This window comes from Pinus tabuliformis, chromosome 8, assembly GCF_031772625.1.
Source record: "Pinus tabuliformis cultivar Carrire ecotype Pingquan chromosome 8, CPIR1, whole genome shotgun sequence".
Taxonomy (NCBI): domain Eukaryota; kingdom Viridiplantae; phylum Streptophyta; class Pinopsida; order Pinales; family Pinaceae; genus Pinus; species Pinus tabuliformis.
This window is the reverse complement of record NC_142294.1, coordinates 1080054470-1080072540: the sequence shown is the minus strand read 5'-3', so window position 1 is coordinate 1080072540 and position 18071 is coordinate 1080054470. Positions and strand designations below refer to the sequence as shown.

The 18071-nt window shown below is 35.3% G+C and overlaps 1 protein-coding gene across 2 annotated transcripts in view; it reads right to left on the bottom strand.

Moving 5' to 3' along the window:
- LOC149239069 (basic blue protein-like) overlaps positions 1–11765 on the bottom strand; it is a 40865-nt gene extending 29100 nt beyond the window's left edge. The window contains exons 1-2 of one of the 2 annotated variants that reach the window (XM_089367059.1): positions 11465–11765; positions 11033–11275 (exon numbers count right to left, since the gene is read on the bottom strand). In XM_089367059.1, coding sequence (XP_089223185.1) covers positions 11079–11275; positions 11465–11657 — 390 coding nt within the window. In that variant the 5' untranslated portion in view covers positions 11658–11765 and the 3' untranslated portion in view covers positions 11033–11078. Of the gene's footprint in view, positions 1–10927; positions 11276–11464 lie in introns of those variants that run through there. The other variant, XM_089367058.1, reaches the window with a different exon arrangement.
- Positions 11766–18071: the final 6306 nt, after the last annotated feature.

Below are 18071 nucleotides of genomic sequence, written 5' to 3'. Positions count from 1 at the left end.
TGATTACACCATGGGATCAGTTCTTATGCAGCATGGTAAGCCCATTTCATTTCATTCTAAAATTTGTAATGAAGTGGTAACTAACTATCACACTTATGACAGAAATTTACGCATTGGTACAAAGTGTCAAAAAAATGGAAACACTACTTGATGGGGAAGGAGACCATTATCCATAATGACCATCAACCACAGTACTTACAGTCACAGCCAATGTTGTAGAAGTCACGAAATTTCAGATGGATGGGTTTTCTACAACAGTTTCATTTGGTTATTAGGTAAAAGGATGGAATCTACAATAAGGTAGATGATATGTTTTCAAGGCATATTGTAAATTCATTTGTTATACTAAAGAATAATTATGTTTTGCATGAAAGTTACATTAAGAAATATGCATATGATAATTACTTTCAAGATTTGTATGCAAGCTTGAATCAAGGAAACCAAATTGAAGAGTTGGATTATCATGTACATAACAGTTTGTTGTATCACTTGGGAAAGTTGCATATTCCATAGGAGAACGAAACAATATCATAAGGGAGGTGCACACTTCATTAATTGTTGGAAACTTTGGTGTAGGCAAGATAGTAGCGAATCTCCAAAGGTATTGTTATTGGCCACGCATGTTTGATAATGTTTCTCGTTTCATAAGAGGATGTTCTTTGTGTGCAACAAGTAAGCCTAGCAATAGGAAACTTGGATTATACACTGCACTTCCGGTACCTTCACGTCCATGGGAGAGTACCTCAATGGATTTTGTAGGAGGTCTTCCATTGTCAAGAAAAGGTCATGATTACTTGTATGTAGTTGTAGTTAGGTTCAGAAAAATGTGTATACTAACACCATGTAAAAATAAAATTACAGCTGAACAAACAACTCATCTTTTCTTCCAAAACATTTGGGTTCATTTTGGTCTTCCTACTTCCATTGTAAGTGATCGAGATTCTCGAATTGTTGGGAATTTTTGGTCAAATTTATGGGACTTGATGGACACAAAGTTGAAGAAGAGTACAACTTTTCATCCACAAACAGATGGACAAACTGAGGTGGTCAATGGAATAGTCATTCATCTTCTTAAAGGATATTGCAGCAAACATCCCAAGCTGTGGGATGAACAGTTGCATTACATACAACATGCATACAACAAGGCAAAGCATTATTCCACAAACACATCGCCATTTGAGACATGTTTTGGGTACTTGCAAAGATCGCCATTGGACTTCATATTTGAGAAATATGTCGCCATCGATGGTCACAGTGACATCGATAAGGCAAGGAAGTTCATAGAGAAAATTCATTTGATACACCACACAGTGCAGGAACAATTGGAAAAGAGTCAAAGAAGCCACAAGGCAAGGCATGACAAACACCGGGTTGATCACAAATTTCAAGTTGGATACAAAACTCGATTATATATTAGCAAAGGGAGACTTCAAGGGGAAGGTAATAAGCTTAATCCAATCCGTTACTATCCTTTTAAAATTATGGAAAATATTGGTAACAATGCATTTAAGCTTGATTTGCCTCATATGCAAATATACTCTGTTGTTAATGTTGATAATTTGAGATTGTTTGAGCCTCCTTTGATTGATGATCAGGGAGGGAATTTTCATCTTCCATCAATAGATGATTTCTCACCATAATATCTTGATGAACTTCAATAGGATCTTATACTTGACAGAAGAACCAGGACTTTGAAAAGAGGGGATGTTGAATACCTTAGAGTGGGACTCAAGGGACAAAAGCCCTCTAAAGCCAAATGGTTGTAGATTGAGAAGGTGAGGGAGTTGTACCCTCACTTGCTAAAAAATTGATAGTATATTTTGGGGTCCAAAAGACTTCTGGTGGGGAGGAATGATCAGGTGCTCAATATTTAGCTCAAACATCAAAGTTCTAAGAATGGCTTGAAACATAAACGATCGTGTTTGTCTCAACAAAACGATCCTAACGCAACTCTTTTCATTGAAAACCGAGTTCGTATGAGGAAGTTATTGAGTTTTTTCCGCTTTGCTAAACATGTGAAATTTTGCAAAAAAGTGGCCAATCACTGCATAGTCAGCAATCTGTACTGTGGATGTGGCAAGTGACTAGGCAAGGTCAACTTTGGTCAATGAACCAATTGGAGCTTGCCAAGTGTGAGAGTATTATTGGTTGATGAGAGGTGGTGACGTGGCATATTGTGATTTTTTTAGAGCCAGACCAATGAGGAGGGGACAAGTGGCAAGCCCTGAGGCCGCCACATGCCCCTCCCCAAAGGACCGTGCTTGACACAGTGGCAAAATTTTTTATGGAGGAGTTGGGGTTTGACCCCACGACCTCCCCTCCATGACCAAGACTCTCTACCATCTCCGCTACCACATGTTGATTACCCCTATAGTTCACCATACGTATTTGAATTGTAATATGTTGAGGGTTGGCGATTAGGGGGCGGGGTCCAACCGGCGGGCCAACCCTCCCCATGTGGACATCAAAAAATAGCGGTTACGGTTACTGCAACCTCCGACAACTCCAATACTATGACGATTAATGACATGTGAACGTGCCAATAGTTAACACCAAATGGTTAATATTCCAGTGGCTCCAACATAAAACCATGACCCCAACGATTAGCGTAAACCATGTGAACGCATTACTCTGACCATTAAGGTTAATGTGGAGGTCAGTTAAACCAGCGGAAAATATGAAATTAAATGTGACACATGTGTCCACAAAACCCGTTAGCACTAACAGTCAGCCACAAAACTGCACTTAGTGCACTAATATTCCAGTTAATTGTGCTTAAATTTAATTAATCCTCTAGTTAACTGCAGTTTAACTTGGTATATTTTTGGCAGACTTTGTTATTTTTAGAATTGTCCCCAGAATTGGTGGCATTAACTAGAGTTCTTCCATATTTGGAGGAGGATTTCTAGGGAAAAACTCTTTGAGCCATAACTGGAGCATTTTTCAACCAAATTGAGCTCAAGAAAAGGTGTTCTTGGCTAATTTCGACATTCTGAACACGTTGGTGCTGGTATCAGGAGCAGTAGAGATTTGTAAACAACATATTTTTCCATATTGAGCTAATACAAAGGCCCAAGCCATGGAAGCTGGATCAGTGTTCAATTGATGGTTTGTTGTACTTTTTATTGTTGTTGTTCAACACTTGTATTTTAAGCTAATTTTATCATGAATGTCACATTAAACTTGATGTAATTTACAATCACCAAACAGCCTAAGAAAACCTATGCACAAGAAGCAATGAACAAGCATTTGTTTATAATTCTGTAATTTAAATTAGCACAACAAAACTAACATTCAATAATGGATCATTGATGGAAGCTACAAATAATCGTTTAATCCAACATATGGGTAATGATGCAATATGAATCGTTACCCATCTAGGCATTTTTTCTTGTCTGTAGAAAGTGTTATAGATCTATGAAAGCTTCATTACGAGATAATAGTGGAGGTATATGATTAGTATTCACTCTCTTCATAATTTTATTCATTTTTCTTTTCAAAATATCTTTGAAATGAGAGGGGATCAAGGGGACTGATCTAGGGGATCTTGAGTTTCAAGGCATGCCCATGGAGGGTGAACTATACCATATATTATTCTTTCTATCAACTATTAGCACTATCATTGTCACAACTGTAACTCTTACAATGATAATTATATAACTATACAAAGAACAAAAGATGCTTGGACGTAGGAAATCCAAATGAGATTCACAACACATAAAAGGTTACTTCGATTTTTATTTTTTTTGCACTTGGGGGGCAAAGGTGCCAAAAAATCAAGAAGAAATCTCAAAAGATTGCATTGGTTGGAATTGTCATTTTTGCTAGATATGGATTAATCTCAATTGGTGTCATTTTATTCATGGTGTGCTGAAAACCCCATTGAAGGCTATTAAGTCTTGAAGCATTTCATATTAGGGGCTCTGTTTTCATCCTGAGGTTTCAAACCCTGGATTGATGTTGCTTCACAATGACCTAGGGTGAGATTTAAATATCAAATAGACATCGATATTGCATTTATTGGGTAGTTGGTGGTTGGTGTACTTACTCGCCAATGCAATTATGGAGTGGAAACTTTAGATTTTCTCAGATTCTCCCCATTATGTAGTCATATTTCCTTGGAGCAAAAGGTAAAGGGTTTTTTTTCCTATGACAGCATGGAATGCTACACATTCCCCACCTATGGCAGTGAAAATTTTCTCATTGGGATATGATTCTCATTCTAGGGCTATCATTCCTTGACAACTACCTTTGATGGGCTCAACATTTGAATTGTGTTTGGGCTTAATATTGTCCTACCACCCCTAGACACCTCACAAAATTCATATCGGGAGGATTTTAGGAAGTGGATTGTCGAACCAATAAAGAAACTGGACAAATGCCTAGGCTACAATCTACTGAACCAACCAATTACAGTTAAAGTTATTTTGACATACTTTCTTTAATATGATTGGACTCCCACTCAACTATTTCCTATTTGACCATTCGCATGTGGACATTACCTTGATAGGTTTTTTGGATCATGACTATACTATGAGGTGTCTTTGAGCAGGCCTCCACATCATATCCACTCTAGAGGGCGGGTCCCCACTCTGAATCAGCTTGACCAACTCCATTGGGTGACTATCTACTTGTGCGTTTGACAGATTTTGATTTCGTTTAGCTGGCCCTCAACTCTTTTATTGATTGGCCAACACAAATGGATGACATTATAAACACGCCATCCTCTCAAGATGTTGCATTTATTATAAAGGTTACTGTCCAAGGAGAGGAAAATTACACTCGATCTCTCTCTTAGGATCGAGTCGTGGACTGTTGAAAGTCGACTAAGAAGCCTATTCTTCAACAATGCAAACCGAAGGCCATCAAAGCTGTGACTCTGTCACAAGGTTTAGTTCTTGAGGTTTATACTGGATAAATTCATTAAATTAAAATCCCAATCCCTGGGTAGTCGATGTTATTCAGTCGATAAAATGACATACAAATGAAAAAATGGATTGATACCTAGTGGCTCCCTCTCCTCAAATACCGTCTGTGCATTAGTGTCCCTCAAAACGGCTCATCCGCTTTTCACTTTTTGACAACAATGGACGCAGATTTGATTGTAGCTTGTCCATGGGTACAGGGTCATGACTATTTATCATTACAATGATGGAACTTTGGTTTCGATGCTGATATCGACTTACCAAGACAAAACATATTCTGGGTAAAACTCCTAGGACTCCCACTTGAATTATGGACCAGGAAAGCCATCACAGATATCACAAATTCAATTTCTAAATTCTCATTCTCAGACAAGGGTAGTCTAGGTGGACTAGTAAAACACTCTGTTTGGGTCTTGGTAGAAAGGTTGATGACAAGGGGGCTCCCTGTAGAAATCAACTTATATTGGGGCCCCTGTTCATGCAAATAAATAGTTTATTATTGGGCTATTCCTTTTCAATGCCTTTGATGTCATGGTACTGGACATCTCATGTCTTAATGTCAAGAAAGGCTTAACATATCCTCTGGAAAAGAAAACATCATAACTATTGCAGGGCGAAGAATATTTTCTCATAATCACTCTACCAATCTGCATTCTACAAGTAATACTCCTCTCCATCATCCATCAAATATTTCAAAGGCCGAAAATCTACCTAATCCCTCTCCTCTAAGCTGCCCATCCCTTGCTGAGACTCAATTTCTTCCTAACATTTCCCACTATAACCCTGTCATAAAATCCACATCTCTTACAATCTCGACCCCCCTGTCAACCCTCTTAAATCATTCATTGTTTCCCCTTGCCCCATATTCCACTTTACATTCCACTGATCAACCACCCTCTTTTGATCTATACTTATCCTTCCCAATCAAATTTGGTGCCCCATCTGATAGGATTTTCTCTCCTTTTTCTGAAGATTTGGAGCTGGAGACCCTGGCCAGAGAATCAAAAAACACCATGGAACCCCTGACTATCAAAAAAATTTCATTGACGACCATGAAAATTTATCTCCCCCAGGCTCCCACAAGAATGTAACCACCAGAAGAAAGAAAGGGATACAATATAAAAAGATCTCATAATGTACCCCGCTTCCATCAAACTTGGTGGGCCATTTCCATGATCGAAAGATATTCCACCTCGCAAAGTTGAACCCGTTTCATTTAGGGTGGGTCACCATGATGTAAGTTTCCCACAAACTCAGGTCCTTAGAGTAGAGCCATCGAAATTTGATTTCCCATAATGTAAATCTTGTCATTAAAATGTTGGAGGTCTAGGATCAACCTATAAAAAAATATCCTTGAAAATCATAATCGAAATCTATAATTCTTGGATAGCTCTATTACAAGAAACTATGGAAAGTCAAGATAAGGCTTGGGGACACTTTCTTCATATATTTCCAAAATGGTTTGTATGTGTCATTAGTACTAAAGGCCTCTCTGGGGGATTGGATCTTATGTGGAACCTAAAAATATAGCATTCAAAATCATATATCACCAAGATGGGCATTATTATCTCAGTTGGTCAAAGAGACACTAAGAATTGGTTAAGAATTTTTAATGTATATGCCCCATACATAAAAAGAAGGGCTTCTGGAACTTTGTTGATAATAGTGGTCTATTGGACCTTGACTCTCACATACTCGCAAGGAACCTAAAATTTTGAATTGACTCTACAGAGATATGGGGTTTTTTCTGTCGTTCAGACCCTTTGGGAGGCTATTTCAAATACATCTTCATGCATAAGTGCCTTCGAGGTATCATGCATATCGCATTGGTCCCTATTTAGAGGAATGGAATGCGGGATGCGCAGGGCTTAGCCAAACTCCTTGATCGATTCTATGTACAAGATTCATTATAAAATGCATTAAAGGATCTGCACTCCTGTATCCTTCCAATCAAAATCTTTGATCACTTACCCATCCTACTAAATTGGTATAGTATACTTAGTCATAAGGTACCTCCATTTAAATTTAATAATTTTTAGTTGCAGGATCCATATTTCCTTGCTCTGGTCCATTCGACTTGGCAGTCCCCCAATGAAGACTTAGCTCATTGGAAGATGGACGCAATCAACCACAAGTTGCGTATGCTTAAAAATAAGGTCAAACTGTGTGCTAAGAAAAAGAATTGGGTGAACATCCAAGAACTTACTCTAATTTATCAACAATAATTTTTTTTAGAGGACCCCATCTCTCCTACATACTTCTCTGACATGAGAAAAAGGTGATTCAGCTGGAAATCCGAAGGTCAAAAATTATTCTCTGTCGAGCTGAAGAATTACAACAAAAGAGAAAAATCTTATGGGTTGAAGCTAGAGATAAGATCAACCGATTTTTTCATAACTAGATTTCCTCGGATGACAAAAAAACATAATTTGGAGTGTAAAGTCAAAATTGGGTGAAATCTTGACCAATCAATTGAACATTGAAGAGGAGGATAGAAGTTATTTCAACAATCTAAATTGCTCTCAGGCTTAGGTTCCATCTTGTAAATAACTTGAAGTGTGTGACCTGTTCCGCACTTGGCCACATTTGGAGGAAATTAATCAAATGGACCACCCTGTAACTCGGGATGACATTCTTCAAGTTCTAAAAGATCTGACCAAAGGTAAAAGTCTGGGCCCTGACAGATGGACCAAGGAACTTTTCTTGCATTTTCAAGATATAATGATCTAATAGCTAATTTATATGGTTGAAGAATCCAAGGGACTTGGCTGGGTATGTGGCACTACAAATGCTAACTTCATATGCCTTATTCCAAATATTACAAATCTAGTATCATTTTCTAACTATCGCTCAGTTTATTTAAGCAATAATATTTACAAATTGATATAAAAATCAATTGCAAATAGACTTAAACCTTTCTTGTCCAAATATATTTCTGTGGAGCAATTTGGTTTTCTTAAGCACATGCAAATTCATGATGTGGTTGCAATAACCCAAGAAGCCATACATTTTGTAAAACAAAACCAAATGGATTCTTGTCTCATGAAGATTGACATAACAAAATCTTTTGACTATGTTGATTGGGAACTTATATGGATGATTCTGGAGAAGATTGGTCTGGGAAAAACAATGATTAACAGGATCAAAGCATGTATAAAATCTGCATCCTTTTCCATCTTGATCAACCGCCTTCTTATGAATTTTTTTCAGCTTCCAGAGGACTTAGACAGGGTTGCACAATGTCCCCACTTTTATTTCTTATCATCATAGATGGACTCAGTAGGAAAATCAAAGATTATCGATCATATGGCATCATATCATGCTATAAAATAGTGTCATCAATCATCCTCTCTCACCTGATTTTTGTGGACAATCTGATGGCAATTGGTAAATTAGACCCCAAGGAATGTACTATGTTTGATGTTCTCCTACATGACTTTGGTCTTGCTTCCAATCTATATATGAATAAATCCAAGTAAATTCCCATTTTAGACGATCTAAATGCTGCATCGACTCTTCACATTGCAAACACTTTTGGGGTTAAAATTGTTTGCATGGATGTTGGCTTCTAATACCTGGGCTTCACTTTGAAATCAAACGGTTGCAAAATCTAGGACTAGGATTGGCTCACTAAGAAAATCGAAAAGAGGCTTAATCATTGGGCACACACCTGAATTTCTCTTGGGTGTCGAATTGTTCTAATTAAATTAGTCATCCATAGCATCCCCATATATTGGATGCATATCTTTAAGCTCCCAAAGGGTGTGATCAATACATTAAATTCTATCACATCTCGGTTTCTGTGGGCAGGCACAAAAAGAGAGCGGAAAATTCACCTTTCAAGTTTGGATTTGATTAACCTTCCCATTCCCTTGGGTGGATGGGGGTCAAAAGATATCGCTTCATTCAACTTAGCTCTTTCACTGAAAAAAAAAAATTGGAGAGCAATCACCAGCGAAGGCCTCTGGCAACAAGTTATCTGTGTAAAATACTTAGAGAATCAGGGTTTCATTCTCTAGCTACGTGATGGGGCACTGAACCCTTCCAAGGTCTCCTACTCTTGGTACAAACTTCTTTCGAAAAAACATTGGTTTTTTGGAAATCTCAAATGGGCAGTTGGCTCTGGCTCTGCTCCAATAATCGGCCTAGATTCACTTGCAGGTACGAATGGCCCTCACCTATTATCTCGTGATCTAATCACCTTCTTAAATAACATGAGATTATTTACGTACAAAGATTTAGCAAACACTTCCCTCTCCTCTTCATTTCATATGCACTAGAAAGATGAGCTTCAACTTGAGATTCCTGAGACAATGATTCTGAAATGGCAAGTTTACGTTACCAGTCTTAAACTTTCTTGGATAGTCTTATCGCCTAAAGATGACAGGTTGTTATGTTATCGATCAATGTAGGGGAGAGTAAATGTAAATGAAGCGTACAATCTTATCTCTCTGCCCCCTAGACAGATGAGGGTTCACTCTTGGATGGTTCGGGCTTGGAAACGGGATTTCCCCTTGAAACTCAAATGTTTTTGATGGGTTGTTGCTCATAATCGCATTCTCACCTAGGAAACCCTTTGCAAAAAGGGTTTTCAACGCCCTCGATGTTGTAGTCACTGCCTTTCCTCTTGAGAAGACTCTTTTCGCCTCTTTTTTCTCTGCCCCTTTGCCTCTTCAGTGTGGAATGGGGTGCTCCATATGATAAATTATCCTGTTGCTTGGGAGGGTCCCAATATCATCTCTTGCCTTGGTTGATGGATGCTGGACCACAAACCTCATCGTACTTTCGCTTTCTTTATCATTTGGGGTATCTGGAAGTATAGAAATGCCTTCATTTTTTAACATGTTTACCAAATATTTGGAGAACCTGTTGTAGCATCCTCTTCTACTATTATGAATTTATGGTTCCTTTGACATCTAATCAAATTTGTCCTCCTCCTCCTAGAGACCTTTGGTCTTCCTACCCTGTGGGGTTTTTCAATGGTGCTTCCTCTTTTGACTCTTGTGGATGCGGCATAGCCATCCACATCAACCTTGAGCGCTTTTATAGATTCTATTGGCACTGTGGCTTGGGCACCAATACTTGGGCCGATATTCTTACACTTTGAGCAGTTCTTCACTATACATTTTGGCTTGATCTCAGGTCCCTCTCTATTTTTGGAGATTCCAAATTAGTCATTGAATGGGAAAACAACACGAGCTCCTTAAATTCTATTGCTCTCAAATCCTAGAAGGTTCACATCAAAGTTATGTCTACGGTTTTCCATCATTTATCTATCCAGCACATCAACAGAATTCAAAACAGTGAAGCCTACCACCTATCAAAAAAGGGTTGCAGCTCTGTCCCATATCAAATTATATTCAACTGATTCGACCTCGGGACACTAACAGGGGAAGGTATCATTCCTATTTAAAATGAACAAGGAACTTGTTGGGATACTCTACCTCCCGTGATACCCTAGTTTTTGTTATATTTGTCCTTATGTAATATTCTAAAAGTGTTAATTTTTTTGTGGCTACTAAGTGTTATGTTCCGATATTTTTAGCATTGGTACTATTAACATCCATGATGTATAGATCAACTATATACATTTTGTGTTTTCTATTTTATAATATGGCTATGGAGAATCTCACGTCCCAAACATATGTACTTTCTCTCATAATAAAAAGCAGTTTTTTTTCTTTGAAGAAAAGAAAAAACATGAATTAGTAGGGGAGAAATGAAAGCGTGAGTCCAAATCAGAATGGATTTGTTTATTATGTTAAAATAACTTAAATTATTAAAAATCCGGTGAAAATAAATAAATCAAAATGGAATTGAATTGAATCTGTCCACGTTATTAAGTCAGGTCCGGCAGAATGTGTGAGTGCTTCAATTTTTTATATGTGAATGGTCCCAATCTTCAATGGCTATTATTATGTACCCAAATATTTTTTGATATGATGCAGTCCGTCCATGTCAGAAGTCACACAAAAACATTGACAGATTTGAACCCAACAAGATCTGTCAAACGATATATATATCATTATCACTAAACGATCAGAATCCAACACATTTTATATAGATAGTCATGGAGGGCAGACTGCGGATTATAGCGCAGCATTATTTCTATATATAGTTTTAACCCAACAAGACTTATATAGCATGTGGAACTTATGTTGCAATGACTGCCATCTTCATGCCGGCAGTGCAGTGGCTGGGAGAACTGCAGACGAAGTAATTCCCGCCCTTACTCAGAGTAACTTTATCGCTGCCAGAAGTGAGAGGACGAGACCCTGCCGTGCTGCAGCTCCTGTACGCTGCAGCGTTCACTACCGCCAGGTTGTGCGCTGATGGATCGTAATTAAACACTGCACACATGACACATGCCCTCTTTAATCATTAAATATTGATACCTGATCATATAATATGGACACCTTTATTTATCTTGATGGTAGATTCTCACACAATATAGACATTTCATATTATCTATAAAATTATATGACGTTCCCAAAATTTATCATAAAAATAAATTCAAAAATTATATGGAAAAAATTTACCCAGAATGTCACCGGCCTTGAATTTTTTGCCAAGAGCCCATGACTGGCTTTGCAAATTCCAGCCCTGGCTACCCCCAACGACGTAGGTAGCCCCTTCAACAAGATGCACGCATTGAAGAACACAGATGATGATAATACCACCCACCACCCTATTATTGTTAACTACCCTCGCAATGCCTCCTCCCTGCGCCATTCTTGTTTTTTCACAGAAACGAGACACCTCAAAACAATAGCAATAAGATGAAATCTCTATTTTCTTCCCCTCACATATGGAGAATATGAGCGACTTGAATGAAGGGAGGAGAGGGGAAAGGGCTATATATAATAATCCCAAGCGGGTCCTGCACTTCAGTACGCTCGGCTACTTCACTCAGGTTTGGCTTTGGACGACACAGTCCTTTTTATTAAATTTTTATTTTTTTTATTAGTTCTTGTATTTGTGGTCGATGCAATTAATTTAAAAAAATAAATAAATATATTTTAATTTATAAAAATAAATTAGTTGGGGAGCTCATACTTGTTCAACCTTTGGAATATTACAATGGAGATTAATAAGTTTATTTATAGGTTTCTTTCGCTCCAAATACAATTGACATAATACCATAGGCCACAAAACTATGTGCCCAAAATCACTAGTTGTAGACTATAATTCCCGAGGCAAAGTTAATCATAACATTGTGGAGAGTATATATGTTGCATTGAATGTGCAACTAACAAATATTGAATTGAGTAAATGACAAATTCTGAATGTACAGGTTTTTATAGTCGGTAATCATGTTGTTGATGTAATTCTTCTCGATATAAATTAGTCAGATTTTATGAAATGTTTGACATTTTGAGTGAATACTCCACCCATAATTAGGGACAAATAAAGATTAAATGGTTATGATAGAGTGTAGGACCAATATTTAAATAAAATTCTGATTGGTATCCATTCATAACAAATGAAGAGATAAGGTTAAATATATCCTTTAATAAAGTGATAAATTGGGAAACAACTTTTATACCTATTTGTTTGAAATATTAAAAAAAAAATCGCTTAAAATAAAAAGATTAATAATAATAATAATAATAGTAAAGTTTATATATATAATTAAATAAATAAATCCAGTTATATTCAAAACCAAACTAAAATTCTAAAATTATAAAAACCAATACCTATTATCACATTCCTCACTGAAATTGGTTCAAACTATTATCTATAAGAATGGGAGGCATTGAGAACAACCATTTTTATAAGGGAATGATGATCATGAACCAGGATATGCTTTTGATTAAAATTAATAAAAACGATAAGGTAAAAAAATAATAATGTAAAGAATTATAAAGTATAAGGGTTGAAGAAGACCAATTATGTATATAAAAGTCATTTCAAAAAATAATAGAATACACATAATGTAAATATTTAACAACATTGGCTTGAATCGTAGAGTTCACTTCAAATGACAAAAATATCATATATTAATTTATTTGTTTTTAAATTCATAGTAAAAATAATAACCAAAGAGAAAAGGGAAAAAAAATAGAGGGAGGTAAATAGAGTAATCTATGGAGTACAATAGAGAGGGGATAAAAGATTAGATGATGAGTGAATTAATGGGGTAGCTAGGGGATAAAAGATTAGATGATGAGTGAATTAAAGGAGCGGCTGAAAATAAAAGTAAAAAAAATGAGGTAAATAAATTATTATTTCTGTATATTATATAATTCTAATTACCGTGAATAATAGAATGTAGTAAGCCAAGGTTTATGATTGCCACAAGCGCTAGGAGTAAAGCTACGATTACTGAAAAGAAGAAAAAAAATTGTGTAAAAAGGGGGGATTAAACCAAGACTAAAGGGCTCATGAAATTAAAAAGAAAAGTATAAAAGAGGAAGGCTCATGAGAGGTGCTAGTAGTAGGGTTAATTTTAGAGAGATGTTGAATTGCAAGTTTCCAGGATTAATTTAATTTATAGTTGTCAGCTTGATTACATTATTTTGGTTTGTTTCTCAATTTCAAGGGTTTCTCTAATGATTCAATGAGGGTAAAAGGAATAAGAAGAAATAGTTTTGAAGTCATAAAGACTAATGAGTTGTTTGGATTTTGAGAATGCTCCACGATGGCTGATTTAAATATATGATTACCTTCATTTTCAACAATATTCTCTTTATATGAGCCTCGAAAGATCTTCATTTCTAGCTTATGTATGTTTTTCCATAGGAGTAAAGGATTTGAGATACTCCTACTCTTAGCATAGGATTAGATTTGTCTTTTGAAGATCTAACTTTTCGTTAAAGGATGGTACATGATTTAAAGAGGGTTTTTATATTCTTTCTTGTAAAAATTTTGACACATGATAAATTGTTATCAAAAGAGAGATAATAAAAACATAAAAGCAACAAAACATGGACATATAAAATTATCCATTAGAATTGAAGTTTACTTATATTGTCTTTGTAGTATGGGTGTGTAAGAATTCACAAGGAATGACTTTGCTCATGTGTAATGGTGTACATAACTACTTCTACTCTTATTTTTCAGTCACCCTTTTATTCTATCCCCATGAACTTTGTGCCTCAAATCAACACGTGGATGATTTGATTGCTATGGGATTCACAAACTAGGATTGGAGTGGAGTAGAATGCTAATAGTGGGATTTCTTTTCCCACTTGAAGAGGCCTCTAATAGAAGGAAAGATTAATTAAGATTTTGAAACTCCAGATCAGGTAGAAAGCAATAGAAACTAGATTAGATGGGAAGCAAAGAAATGTAAATTAGGTTAGATTAGGTGGGTTTTTGTAGCTTACTTTTAAAAAATATTTTGATTGGAAGGAGATTTTGGAGGAGCAATTTTTCTTGGTTCCATACCTTGGTTCCACCGTGGATTGAATTTGCTAACTTTTTTCAAAAGGCCCATTGAGCAACAAAATATACAAGGATCAAAGGAATATATTGTATGAAATGATTTGGCACAATTATAAATATTTTTAGTAGAAAAAATTGGTTGCAATCAACTTTAAAAATGTATATTGTTTAATTTAAAAATGATCTTGAATTTAATTTACCTATAGAGCAATGGGAGTACCGGCCTATATCAAAGTTAAAGTAGTAGAAAGCATGTGCTATTAAGCCTAAGCATATAAAAATAAGAATGAAAGGAGATACTAAGATACAACAATGGTTGACAATGGTATTAAGGGTAAAACGAGAAACTTGTGAAAAGAGGTAGTGATAATATTAAGATATGTTGGGGGAGGATTGAGTTACAAGTGGTTCAAATGTGTATTGTTGTGTTGCATGTGAATGCACATAATAATGATCATTAAAAAATGTAAAGTTTATTTAAAGTTTTGAAAAACATGCTTTGAGCATTGTAAAATGGAAAGATATAAGAACACTTAAACGTTAAGTACTCATTTTTAATGAAATATAATTTTTGAAAATTTAATGTTTAAAGAAATGTTATTTCCAAAAACTCCATGAAATCTTATAATAAATAATATAAATACATAAAATTCAATAAACTTCAAACTATTCAAACAAAAGAAATGATAAAATATAAGAAATGTCAAACAATTAGTATTAAAACAATAGTGGCATCAATACTATAGTTTCTTTTCATATGGCTATTAATATTCATAGAAAATTGACCACATTACATAATTAATAATTGTTCTTTTAATCATGTGCATTTAATTCTAATATATTTAATATTTTGTGATAAAATTAAAAAATAGATACTCCAAATATATTTTTGAATATATATATATATATATAAAATACTAATGAATTCAATTCCAAAAATTATATTTAACTTTTTCAGATAAAATTAAAATATTAAATCACTTCACCTATACAATATATTTTTAATATATATATTTACATATATATATATATAATATTAATGAGTTCCATTCCAAAAAAAATATATTTAACTTAATAAGTCACCCCACCTCTACAATATATTCTTGAATAGAATATATATGTTTATATACTCGATTCTAAATATTGTAATAGTAAAAAAACAAACATTTGATAAACTAATTTAAATTCACCGTAATATCTCAAAGAAAAAAATAATAAAAAAGATAAATAATGTAGCGGCAAAAGCAACGCGCCACTATCTCCCAACAACGTAAGTATCAAAAATCACTATTTTTTGAAAAGGCTCCACTCGAAGTGTGACGTGATATAATTATTAGCATGACATAGTACAAATTCAAAAATTCATTGCCATCCATAATCAAATTCCGCTATTATATATATTATTGCGACAATGAAATTCTCTAATCAAATTCTGTTATTATACATTATTGCGACATTGAAATTTTATATATATATATATATTTTTAATCATATGGTAAATCAGTGAGTGCTAGTACTATTTATGGGAGACTCATGATCAATCCTTGTTGCTGCCTCTATAACACTAAAAATATAGCCAAGCAGACTCACGTGCCGCCAAGACGGGATTGGGGAATCCACCCCTTTAGCTTCCACCACACCAAGTCAATGTACTCAATAAGATTTGAACTTCAATCTGCCAGGCTTCGCCCAAGTGACTTACGTCAAACCACACATCATCTAATATATATTATTGCAACAATGAACTAAAATTTGCTTACGCCATGGATGTTTTTGGACTTTCGGTATCATCCCCACGCATCTGCTCGTTTCACTAAAATATTGAATTTTTTTTTTTGTTTATGTTTAATTCTCACAATTCCCACATACATATAAGCATAGGTATCAACGGTGATAGTTTATCTGTGTCCATGGATGAATACAAACTTTTGAATAATTTATTGCGAAGGTTTTTTTCAAAATAAAAAAATATCATTTTAGTGATTTTTTTTGGGTAATGGATCTTTTCATTAATCAGAAAAAGATACATAGTTTGAATTTCTAACAAAAAATTAAAATTCAGAAAATACTTGATATTACTAATAATAAATATTTAGAAAATGATTACACAAAACATAAAACGCTTTTTGAGGATTCAAGATTTCAAGGGGGAAATGTTCAAGAAATTTGCATGACTTTTTTCAAGTTAACTAATTGTTCACCGTCTTCTTGGATCAATGTCTTATTGCTCTTGTAGCCTTGTTTTTTGACTTCTTTGTCTTGTTTGGAGACTACCTTGAAATTCATTGTTTGAACCTCAAGACCAAATTATGAGGAACTCAAGCCCAATTGCTTACTTTAAAGATAGACCTTATATAGAATCCTAATCTCATGGGCTAGCATGTCCTTCAAATCTTTTCCATGTCATTCTGCCACAAGGGCAATCAGTCGTGGGTCATCTAAATCCATATCTTCTGGTAGGGCTTTTGCTCCAATTTCTTCCGAAGGAGAGCTAATTATTTCTTGTGGTAATAGATTTTTCTCTTCAAGATACTTTTGCACAACCTTTGCAGGGTTATAGGATTTACCTTTTGGATATTGCATGCTTGATTGGATGTTGACTTGTTGTTGAGCCTCTTGTGGAGAGGAGAGAGACTTAAACATGCTTTTTAATCGAGCGATCTTCTTCAGCTTCTTTTGAAAGAGAGCTAATCATTTCCCGTGGTGATGGTTTTTGTCTTCAAGAAGCTTTTAAACAACCTTTATAGAGTTATAACATTTACCTTCTATTGATTTCATGCTTGATTTCATGCTGACTTACTATGGAGCCTCCTACAGAGAGGAGATAGACTCGAACCTATTTTCTTAACTAGGTATTCCATCAGGTTTTGAGGTACCCTGGGGTCTTAAATTTTGTTCTTCTTTGAGGGACTTTTCCCGAATCAATTGGTTCTTTCTCAAAATGATTTTCTTCAAATGATTCCTAGGTATTCATCACCCAATCCCCAATAAGATGCATGTATTCATGAAAGATGTCTACATCTAAAGGGGATTTGTTCAAAATCTAGAGTTTGCTTCCAAAGGTTGTCATGATAACGAATATAAAAGGAGATTACAAGAGGCTAGGAAATATACATGTAAACACATATGTGCATATGAAGTGTACCTCCCTCTCTTGGTATCCTCTGATACTTTGACAAAGTTACTAATTGCATTCCCGATACCTTCAATAATTTCCTCCTCCCAATATTCCTTAGGAAGAGAAAATAGATGCATCAACACCAGGGCTGCAAGGAAATTCTCCTTCTCTAGATTGTACTTATCCTTCCAAAATCGCATGAAGAGCCTTGCATTATTGAAAAAAATATGGCCCTATTTCAAAAACTACCAATGTCTTCCAGGTTGGAGAAAATGACTGTATAAAACCCTTGTCTCCTAACTCAAATTATATTCGACCATGGGGGTTCTATCTATTTTGGATCCACCCAATCAAAGCCTTTTCAGAGGGCCATAATCCACTAAATTTACAAATCAAAGCATGATCTTGCATATATTGGATATTGTTGGAAGAAATTGTTATTGATGTCAAAGGCTGAATGGGCCATTGATATGATTCATTTGTTTGATGATATGCATGAAACATTTAGTGAATTTGGGTGCAAGACCACTCTATATTGGTAGTCTTTGCCACACCATTTTGTCTGATCAGTGGTATGCTTTGTGGGTCTTTTTGGTTGGAGAGGTATTCAAGTTTGAATCTTGCTCATAATCTGTGCCAAT